Source organism: Camellia sinensis, chromosome 7 (genome assembly GCF_055761805.1).
Source record: "Camellia sinensis isolate YWXY chromosome 7, ASM5576180v1, whole genome shotgun sequence".
NCBI lineage: Eukaryota > Viridiplantae > Streptophyta > Magnoliopsida > Ericales > Theaceae > Camellia > Camellia sinensis.
This window is the reverse complement of record NC_138967.1, coordinates 180,360,010-180,371,559: the sequence shown is the minus strand read 5'-3', so window position 1 is coordinate 180,371,559 and position 11,550 is coordinate 180,360,010. Positions and strand designations below refer to the sequence as shown.

The 11,550-nt window shown below is 38.0% G+C and overlaps 1 protein-coding gene across 1 annotated transcript; it reads right to left on the bottom strand.

The window, feature by feature from the left end:
• Window positions 1-745: 745 nt before the first annotated feature.
• On the bottom strand, window positions 746-6,222 carry LOC114284104 (G-type lectin S-receptor-like serine/threonine-protein kinase At4g27290). Its single transcript, XM_082880015.1, has 7 exons — window positions 4,817-6,222; window positions 3,276-3,416; window positions 3,016-3,173; window positions 2,186-2,396; window positions 1,649-1,886; window positions 1,408-1,564; window positions 746-1,169 (listed from the first exon to the last, which is right to left on the bottom strand). The coding sequence occupies exons 1-7, from the start codon at window positions 6,078-6,080 to the stop codon at window positions 864-866; spliced, it is 2,475 nt and encodes an 824-aa protein (XP_082736141.1). The 5' UTR covers window positions 6,081-6,222; the 3' UTR covers window positions 746-863.
• Window positions 6,223-11,550: the final 5,328 nt, after the last annotated feature.

Genomic DNA, 11,550 nt, shown 5'->3' with positions numbered 1-11,550 from the left:
AATTTGGACATGTTTACTAGGAAGCAATATAGATACACTTCTCTAGCTTTAGGTAATGAATAGGTGCCAAATTCAATCTCTGATTTATTATGTTTGTAGAAACTACCCAATATATTTGGTAGGAAAAACAATTATTCACTGTCGCATGTGATAATAATGTAATCGTGCCACAAGTAGATCTAAATCGCCCATTTACATAGATTTATAAATAAATAGTTCAAATCTATTTTTGAAATGACCACTTTTGATGTGAAATTTTTTTTGTGACAGAAGACAATTCATGATGATGTTTAATTGTTATGGTCCAAGACCCGTGAGTCTGTTTAGCAAATTAACACAATGTTAAGGCTGTCTATCTTTCTTGGCAACTAGCTTCAGAGATCTTGTATAAGAACAATGTTAAGCCCTATTTTCTTCTCTTACAACCTTACCTAGCTAGGTCATTTGCTTAGTTTGGTTTGGTTGTTTTTCCTTGTCCCGTGTTGACTATTTGAAGCCTTTGAATGTTGTTCCACGTACATATCTGAATCCCTATAGCAATTGTATATAACATTGTAATGTGTTTGGACTGGGCAAATTCACGAATAAACAAAGATTTGGTGCTAAGTTGTAGATACACATGCTCGTTCTCAAAATAAAGTTCCCTTTCACATGTACAAGTAGGCAAACTAGAATTAGTTACATAAAACAAAGAGTAATGAATGCAAACATGAAAACCAAATTTGTATACACAAAAAGAGTACATGTTCATGATACTTTTTGATTTAATTTCGTGCATGTGAACTTTTTTGTGGGTGAATCGTGCATGTAAACTTGTAACCAGAAACAATGATTAAGCTTTCACCTTGTACATGGTATAATTTCTATCGAGCACTTAACGTAGTACTGGTGACTTCATTGCCCGTAGTTGTTGCTTCCTTGCTTGACGAAGAACCAGTCTGATGAACATTTCTTGCACTGAAGAAGCCAGGCTGTTGGGCTTGAGGCAATGCAGCTTCACTGCCCAACATCAGAACTACAGATGACATGCTCGGCCTATCATTTGGACTTTCTTGCACACATAAAAGACCAACATGGATTGATCGCAACATTTCAATTTGGTAGCATGAGTCCCATAGAGCCTCATCAATCAATTCCAATGACTTGCCTTCTTCATAGAGTCTCCATGCCTGAATAATCCACTACAATATTAGCAGTACGAGACACAAGATCCTCTATCTCAAAATTTCTCTATTCTCCTTTCTCAAGACACTCACAGTTAGATTACACCCCAAGATACCCGTACCTCAAGATTCTCAAGGATCCAATGATTGAGTGTTTCAAAATAGAAGAGAGAGATAATTTAGGAATAGAGGATCTTTTATCGTTATTGGAGCACATGCATATGAGATTACTTCTAATCAGTACACTTAAATGGCCAAGGAGGTTGTGGTTGTGCCCTGGATGATAAAAACCTTTGTTTTTCTTTCCACTCACAATTTCTAACACCAAAACACCAAAGCTGAATACATCTGATTTTACTGAAAATAACCCATCCATTGCATACTCTGGAGACATGTACCCACTGCAACAAAACACGGAATGAAAAACTGGATTTTGACACAACAATATAAGTGAATTAGACAAAACATATTACAGAGATTCTTACTATGTTCCAATCACTCTATTTGTATTTGCTTCTGTCTCATTTCCTCCAAAACTTCTAGCTATTCCAAAATCTGATATTTTTGGGTTCATGTCAATATCTATCAAAATATTGCTAGCTTTGAGATCTCTGTGAATAATTCTCAACCTAGAATCTTGATGAAGATAAAGAAGTCCCCGTGCAATCCCATTGATAATGTGGAAGCGCTTCGACCAATCCAGTAATGTGCTTTGGCTTTGATCTGTCCAAATTTTTTGTCTAATTTAGTCCACACTCTTGCTAATTTGACAGACAAATTTAACAAGATTCCTCAATGGAAAATCCCAAATTTTGGAAGACCATGTTCATGCAAATGCACATATAATAAAACCACATATAATTTTGTTGCCCTTATCAAATAAAGCACAAGGTTTATATAAAACCAAAAATAAACAAAAAAAAAAGTATAGGAAAAAGGAAAGAAAGAATGACTGCTGGTTGTGGTCTTAGAGTGGAATAGGTGCAATATATATAGTATTATAGTTTTGAAGAGAGCCAAACCAAATATAAAATAGTCCAAGCTTTTGTTGGGCATGTATTCATAGATTAACATCATTTCTTCTCCTTGAATGCAGCATCCTAGAAGCTTCACGAGATTTCGGTGCTGAAGTTTGGCAATACAGATAACTTCATTCTTGAACTCATCAAGTCCTTGGCTAGAATTCTTTGAGAGCCGTTTCACAGCTATTTCTTGTCCTCCTTCCAGTATACCCTGAGAATTACCTTTATAATTGATAGAATGATCTTCTGCTACAATTAGCTTGAAAGCAAACAATTTATTTATTTATATATTTATTTTTTGCCATTCTTAGTAATTGTGTCTTTACTTACTGTTTTTATGCTGCTCTGGCTAACATTATTTCAACAAGTGCAGCTATGACCAGTGATTTATGTTACAACTACTTAAAAGAAAAAATTGCACAGATTTATGAAGTTTCATAGGGAGAAAGGATGAATCAAACCAATTGTCTTCTTTGAAAGTTGAAAGAAAAATATAAAATTCAACTTCTCAAAAGTAGGCATATTTATAAAAATTTTACCTTTAGAATAGTGGGGTTTGTATTAAAAGATTTAGTAAGTTTAGGAATACAATTTTTTTTTTTTTTTTTTTTTCTGAAAGTGGGGACCCAAACTTCAAGATGAATGCAGTGCTGCTGCCTGCAGAACAACATTCTATGCACCTTTCTGTAGAAAATTTTATGTGTTTGTAGCATTACTATTTATGAAAAAGCAGTGATAAAAAAGTTGAATGGTTTTATGGCTTCTGGATAGGCTCCATGAGATTGGGCATTGATCTTGTAGACTACATAAGAGTGTCTTTACATTATTACCTTGTAAACAGGTCCAAATCCACCCTCTCCAAGCTTATTGTTGATTGAAAAATTATTTGTGGAATCAGCTATTACAGTTAAGTCGAACAATGGTAACTCTAGATCTTCGTTTTGGGTTTTGTCAGTGTAACCTTGTTCAGACTTGTGCATTAGAATTCCTACAAAGCGGGGACAAAATGGATATCAAGATGACAAGTAGTTCAAAAAATGTAGCATACCAGTACATAGTTTCACACAGAATGACATGTATGGATATATACCTTCTCTGTTCAGTTGTGAATTCCTCCTTTTCCTTTTTCGGAGATACACGATCAGGCTTATACCCAGCAGAAGAAGTCCAATTAACAATGCCACGATCACTACCACTATCTCTCTTTTCTTGCTATGGGCTGTTGAATCCTCTATCCATTTAACAGAAATGGTCAATTGATTAGTTAGATAATACAATCAGGAAGCACAAACCTAAAGGGATTGCTTTAGATTTCTATCCCTTGATGTATTGAAATTGTTATGGCAAAAGGGATGAATAACGCTAAACAAAACAAACACACAAGAATTTAGAAGCTTATGCAGGGGCAAAAATAGAATTGCGACTTGAGGAGGCCAAATCAAAAGAAAGTATTTTCACCAATCAAGGCGACTCGAGATGCCCTTGATAAAGCCGAAAGGAGAAGAAGGATTTATGTAGCCGATCTCATTTGATGGGACTTAAGGCTTGGTTTGGTTTGGTTAGGGCGACTCGAGATAATTTGACGTCTAAAGGGATAATTTTAAATGAGGTTCTCTACAATTTTCAGTATTGTTTTAATTTTTTTATTTAAAATTTATTCTCTTTTTGAGATGAGAAAATAACTAATAATTAAATCTTCTATTCAAATTTCATTAATATATTCTTTTACTTGATAATATGGCTAATTCACTTAATCTTTCTTGTGACAGACAATTTTAGGTAGAATTTTATCATTTTTAATTTTAGAATTGCTATGAGCAAATCTTTCTATAATTTTATATAAGATAGACATAAAGTTATAAAAATCATATAATAAAATATCTCAACAATATAAGTTTAGTCATTTGATAAGGTTTTGAAAATTTATTTTGAGATTTAAAGTTGATCAAAAAGAGAGTTCTGTAGTAGAAAGACAGTTTAGGTGTTGATAAAAGTGAAGATGGCAACTAATTGGACTTTTTTTATCGCTATTCTTGTATTGATAAATAAATCTGGTTGTCATGTCTTTTTTTTTTTTTTTTTTGGCCAATGCATTTTTTTTTTTTTTAAAGTTGACTAGCTTAGTTGATTTCCAGCCTTCATTTTTAAACCAGGGTCTTCATTAAAATAAAAGTAAGGTTGTGTTCTAATCAAAAGATTTGTAGAGAGAAAGGAAAAGGGTAGGAAAAAGTAAATGATGCAGTTTCACTTTGAGTATAGAGATCAAAGATAATCATAACTCTAGACCTCTGAAATAACACAAAATAAACAAAAATCCAAACGATAATAAACCGGGGTCAAAATTGACTCAAATACAAATACAAGTATAACCTACTGTGGTGGGCATGTGGGTTTAGATGGGTAATAAGTATCATCCAGATTGAATTCCCACAACAAAGATCAACATTCAAGATGAAACCAAAATGAACTCTCCGTTTGCTAAATTATAGTTAGATGTAGAAAAGTAATATAGTGAGGAATTTTTTAAGGAAGAAATGTAAAGGTTCAGTATAGTTAGCTACATGGTTCTTACAGAGGTATAATCTAATCAATCTATGTTCACTAATCTATGTGTTTGGTATGAATTCTTACCTAACTCAGAGGAAGCCATCCTTATGTAAACGTCTTGCTCATTTGTATTTAACTCTCTCATATCAATCAACTCACCAAACCAAAGCAAGCAGCCACTTCCACCTCTTCTTATGTCTAAATTTGAGTAAGCCATACAAGAGCAGTTTTTCAAGCATACCATCTCACATTCCCCGAGTGTCATGTTCCTGTCAAACCAGGAGTTCCGTGTGTCCGGCATTTTATAGCCTGAATACTTGACAAATCCATCTCCATTATGGCAATCCAACGGTGTCCTCCGAACACACCCATTAGACCAATCTCCATTTCCCCATTCCCTTTGGTTATGGGGCACAAATTTGCTCAAACAACCACATACCGGATTGTTTCCAACGATACAGTTACCATTCGGACCACACAGTTTATAGGCATCACAGTTATCTGTCGGCGAAGTCAGGACACGGACCCATTGCTGGGTTCGATCAATCCAGTTCCAGCGCTGCACAACGCCAGTATGATTCAGAGAAAACCTTGAAACAACTGAGCTGAGGAGTTTATAATCATAATACACCTCCTCCTTGGTGTAAACCAATTCAAATGCGTAGATAGAATTAGATTTAAGGCTTGGTCTCCCGCTGAATCCGATACCATTCCATGGCCCAGTTCGGAACACCTCAGCAGAACCACTGCTCAGAATATTTTGTGGGTACCCTTGAGGATCACACTGGTATGTAAACTCACCTGGAGCTGGATCATCGCTGCTCTTCCAGGAGGAGAGGTGGCGCTCTAGGCCCGTTACAAAGTTCTTTCCAAGCTTCATGCCCGGTAAAAGAGTATCACACGGATAATCAAAACTTTGCCACAGAAAATGCCCAGACTTATCGTTGGCATCTTGCACAACAAGATTTCCAGTCTCCATCAGTCGTGCAACAGGGTCCCGTGTAGATCCTGTCATATTGGGATACCAAATGACTCTGCCAGTACCATTGACAAGGGCAAGAATTCCAGGGTTGATTATAGTTAAGACGCTTGACGAATCAAGGAGTGGGATTTCTCTATTGGCAACCCATACAACGGTTCTAGGAGAAATATTCTTGTACCATATTCCTAAGTATTGATTCCGGGAACTGCCAGGGCTGAAAAAACCCATCTCAAAGCTTCCACCAGAAGAGACTATGGTGTTGCTGCCTGTAATCGAGTGAGTTTTAGTTATGGTGTCTACTGTATTGGAGACTATTAAGATGGAAAATAAAGAGGAAAAAAATAGAGGTATTTTAAGGCTTTCCATTGACAGTCTCCTCTTCAATCCATGGACTACCTTTGTTTTTCCATTGTTTATGCAATTTAAAAGAAATGTAGTAAATAAATAAATAAAAAGAAACAGAGAAAGAAGAAGAAAAAAGAAAGAAAGAGGAAGACTCAAGACCTCTTGCAGTAAGTCTTCCTTTGGCCCACATTGGTTTGCTATTTGCAATAAATCTTAAGTCATTATTTAGAAAAGCATAATTTTCTAAATTTTAAGTGTACCTTTCGATTGGAACAGCTAGATATTGGGAATCTTGGATAACAAAATTCATAGACCATGCGATTTTTTGTGTCTCCTTGTTTGCTTGTCTGTTGTTGATTGCATAAATGGCTTGATATCTTTTCTGATGGAGCATGGAGAAGCTGCTCTCACTGAAACTGAAGAAATTTCAAACACATATTCAGTCATCCCTGCAATGTCAACTTCAGAAATTGTCATTTTTTTTTTCTACTGATCAGTTTATTTATTTATTTTCATTTAATCTGTAGGATAAGCATACAGATAACAAACTCTGATATCACAATCAGCACACCATGCCCTTCTTTTTCTCTCTATTAGACACTAAATTGGAGAGCAGGTAAAGATTCCTTTCAATTATTGGTCCAAAGGGTTGGAATACCATTGAGGGAATCCCATTGCGTATAAACAATCAGTCATGCCCATCAGAATAGTCTAAACCAACTTGGCACTAAATTCAACTGACCAAATTAACAATCGATTTGGACATTTTTAGAAAAGCAAGGCATTTGCAAATTCATAAGACAGGAAAAGTAAGCTAGTAAATAGAATGAAAATCATTCCAACAACTCTTCAATAGTCTTGTTTCTTCTTCTTTTACTTTTCTTTTAACAGAGTAGTCTAGCTTCTCAACTGAACAACTCCATTTCATGCATACTGGAAAATAAAAGTCCAGTCTGCTATCACTATCGCCTTCTTTATTACCATAGATTTTTGGACATCTCATCATGTGCAGCTTCTTCAAACAGGGGCTTCCTAAGGATTATGTATGAGATAAAAGGAGCATCAATTGATTCTATTTCACCAAATTCTTTCACCTTCTATGTGGCTGTTTAGTAATATAGTAGGCCTATTGTTTTCCCTTCACCATAAAAATAAGAGGGACAAAGAAAGATTAGTATTAGAAGTCTGTTATGGACAGGGTAAATTCCACTGAATTTCCCTCGAGGTTTCTAGCTAATACATTGGTACCCCTGTAGTTTTGGAAATTACATACTCCTCCCTATATTTTTTAGTCGCACTACAATTTCCTCCATCTGTTAATCAGCTGTTAGGTTAACTAATACATAGGGATGATGTCAGCTATTAAGAATTTTAAAATTCCAATTTTAACTCTATTAACATATTCGTGTTCCCTTTGATCTGTCACTCCACTGCCTTGTAACAAACTAACAACAGGCATAAAAACGCAACAAAAAGACTGCTTCTCCCCAAAGCTAATAACACAACAATCTCAAACCACCCAATTTTATGAAAAGTATCAAAGACGTAAAGCCCAATTTACCAAATAAAGCCATAAAACCAATCCATTAACACTGACTGAAGATTATGGCTCACCAGCCATGAGTACTTAAGGGGAAATCTGTTGATCTACAAATCACCAATTGCAAAAAACAAAAACAAAAAAAAAAAAAAAAAAAAAAACGAGCAGAAACCCGTCACCAGAATTGTTGTAAAGCACACAATACAACAATAAATTTATTAAATTATAGAATTCAAAGAAAACGGAGACAAAGCAAAAAGCCTATCCCAAATAAGACTTTTTAGTTCAAGACTTAAAAGAGCCAAAGAGCCAACCCACATCCCAAATGAAGCCATTGTCAACATCTAGGCCATTGTCAACATCTAGCAATTGCTAGCTTTGACATTTTTATGAATTATTCTGAGTCTGAAATCTTGATGAAGATAAAAAAAAAAAAAACCACCAAGAGATACCATTGGTAATGTGAAAGTGCTTAGTCCAATCCAATAATGTGCCACGGGTTAGATTTGTGCAACATTTTGGCTTTGTTAATCCATGCTTTGCTCGTTGAATTTTTGAATATATCAAGAAATGAACTTCTAAATATAAAACCACTTCAATGTTGAGAGAACTAAAATAAAGAGTGGAGTTGTTAAGCTTGAGAGAGAAGAACCAAAAATAAAGAAGTCAGAAGCTTTTGTTAGGCATGTATTCACACCATAATCCCCTTGTTGATGCATCATGTTTGGATTTAACAACCAGTAAGTAGCTTGCGTATGTTCTTATTACTAACAAAGACCATTCCTTGGACCTCCGTGACAAAACTTTCTAAATGACTGTTAAAATTTACCTTCACCTACCACACCTACTACACCTACCACCACCTACTACCACCTACTCCTCCACCTACTCCACTACATCTCCTATATAAAGAACCCTCACCATTTGTAATAAATAGAACATATCAATCAATAATACATCAATTCTAACATGGTATCAGAGCAAGATTAAGAATTTAGTATTTTTCGCTTCACCGGCGGGCGGCAACCTCGCCTTGGCCGCCCGCCGGACCTCAACCAATTTGAGACCTCCATCAACTCGCAAGACCTCTCTCACACTTTCTCTCTCTACTTTCTCTTTCTAGAACAAGCCTGGGCTCGAAACCCTGCGTTCGTTTTTCCATTTCTGTTCTTCATAGTGTCCGGCGTCGGAGCTCAGTCTCCGGCTTCTTCTCCTCCGGCTGTGGCTGTTCCATCGCCGGCTCCGAGCAAGAAGAAGACTAAGAAGAAGCTCAATAGGAGCCGTTGCTATATGTTTTTCCTTCATCATCAAGCTCGAGACGAGGCAGCTGCCTTAAGAACGGGTTCATGTCATCCATTTCTCTCTGATAATCTGTTGGCGGAGTTCATCTCAACGTTAATCTTCGTCTTCGCAAGAGAAGGCTCCGGCATGGCCTTCAACAAGCTGACTGGCGACGGCGCCGCCACCCCCTCCGGTGTCCTCTCTGCTGCCATCGCCCATGTTTTTGCTCTTTTCGTCGCCGTCTCGATCGGAGCTAACATCTCCGGCGGCCACGTCAACCCCGCCGTCACCTTCGGCGCCTTCATCGGCGGCCACATCACCCTCCTACGTGGCATCCTCTACTGGATTGCCCAGTTGCTTGGTTCCATCGTGGCTTGTTTATTACTCAAGTTTTCCACCAATGGCATGTCAACATCGGCATTTTCGTTGTCCTCCGGAGTGAGCGTATGGAACGCTTTCATGTTTGAGATCGTGATGACCTTTGGATTAATCTACACCTCTCTCTCTCTCTCTTTTTTTTTTTTTTACTTTCCAACCCATGTGCATTTTTTTTTATTCTACTTTTTTGACAACCCATAGGGTCCCAAGTCTCTCTCTTCTTTTTTCCAACATAATCATCTCTCCCAGAGCATCATACACACAAACCCATTCTTCTTTCTAGATTCTCTCCCCTTCACTCCACTTTCTCACATGGATTTTGTCCCCTCTTTTCGTTTCTTTTTCTTTTACTATTCTCTACCAATTAAAAAAAAAAAAGAAGCAGACGAAGACGATCTGCACACCAAACTCCTTTTATTCATGTCGGGGCTCACCCCCGTTCACCATTTTTATATCAAAAAAAAAAAAAAAAAAAAACAACACACAAACAAAACAACCACACCCACAGTGGGCTTTTTCTTCTCTACTCTACTGCAGGTCTCTTCTTTTTGCCTCCGTCCTGAGCGGCCCTTGCCGGTGTTGTCTCCGTGTTTCCCCCGCCACCGAGCACGTTCACTCCACCCTGCTCCTCCACTACAGCATATGGCGGACCTCCAAATCGGAACATCACGGTGGCCTTCCGCTTCAGCTCCTTGTTTTCTGCCTTTAGCACACTTATCTCTGCTCGCACATCCTTATACATGCGTTGGAACAGAGCCAGTTGGGCATTTAACTGCTGCACCTCATTCGTCCTACTCTGCAGCCGGTGCGACAAGTTAGTGACCGCCGTCATGGTCTCCACACATGACTTTAAAGTATACTGATTGGCCTCAATATCAGTTTGCACCGCCATTTTTTGCTCCACCGACCGCATCGAAAAGTTCAACGGAGCAAACACAGAGGTGTTTGGTTGAGGTTCACTGGCCACCGCACCAGTTCTCTCTCTTGTTGCCTCATTGAGGTCGGGAAAGAGAGTGAGTAGACCACGGGATGAAGAGGCCATATTCTGGGTAGCTGAACGGGAAGAAGAGGCCATTGTTCAGATGTTTCAGAATGCAAATATTCCGATGTTTCCGAATGAAAATGTTCAGCGGTTTCAGACTGGTTTGCACAGCCTCCGCCTCAACCTTGGTTTAAATAGCCAGGGCCGATCCCCGCATCGCGCGCCACTTGACGCCAGATGACAAAACGGGCGCGCAAGCCAATGTAATCACGTGCCTCGCCATTATGTCCGGTACACCTTTTGATAAATTGGGCACGCCTTTTGATGGCACGCTTTTTGACAAAATTGGGCACACCTTTTGAGAGTGCAACTTTTACAACGGTCCGACATGACCCCATAAACTGTCCCGACATTTGATTCCGGTTAGCATACAGTGTCCTCTACAACGTTATGACACACCCCTCCAGTGTCCTCTACCCCGTTATGACACAACCATCCAGTGTCCTCTACAACGTTATGACACACCCATCCAGTGTCCTCTACAACGTTATGATACAACCATCCAGTGTCCTCTACAACGTTATGACACAACCATACAGTGTCCTCTACAACGTTATGACACCACCATACAGTGCCTTCACCAACGGTCTGACACGACCATACAGTGTCTCCTATCCTCTTTTATTTTTATGTATTTTCTTGTTTTGTTACTCTCTCCAAACTCAAGTTGGTTAGTTCCTATCCTCCTTGAGTTTGCGGGGGGTTGTTAAAATTTACCTTCACCTACCACACCTACTACACCTACCACCACCTACTACCACCTACTCCTCCACCTACTCCACTACATCTTCTATATAAAGAACCCTCACCATTTGTAATAAATAGAACATATCAATCAATAATACATCAATTCTAACAATGACGGACTATTGGTCAATTTTCCGTAGTAAAAATGAAACCAAAGTCATTACGGTATTCAAAACCTTGTGTTATATACAATATCTGTTGGGATTAAAAGATATGATTACCCATTGTTTATATTTAGATACACATGTGAAACAACATTCAAAGTCTGCAAATAGCCAACACAAGACAAGGAAAAGCAACCAAACCAAGTAAAAGACATAGGTAAGCCAGATTGTAGCATAGAAAACAGGGCTTAACATTTTGTTTATCAGCCAAGATTTCTGAAGCTGGTTGCCAAGAAAGACAGCTTTGACATTATGTTCATTAGCTAAACAAACTCAAAGGTCTTGCTTGGATCATAACAATTACACATCAACAAGAATTGTCTTCTATCGGGCCTCTAA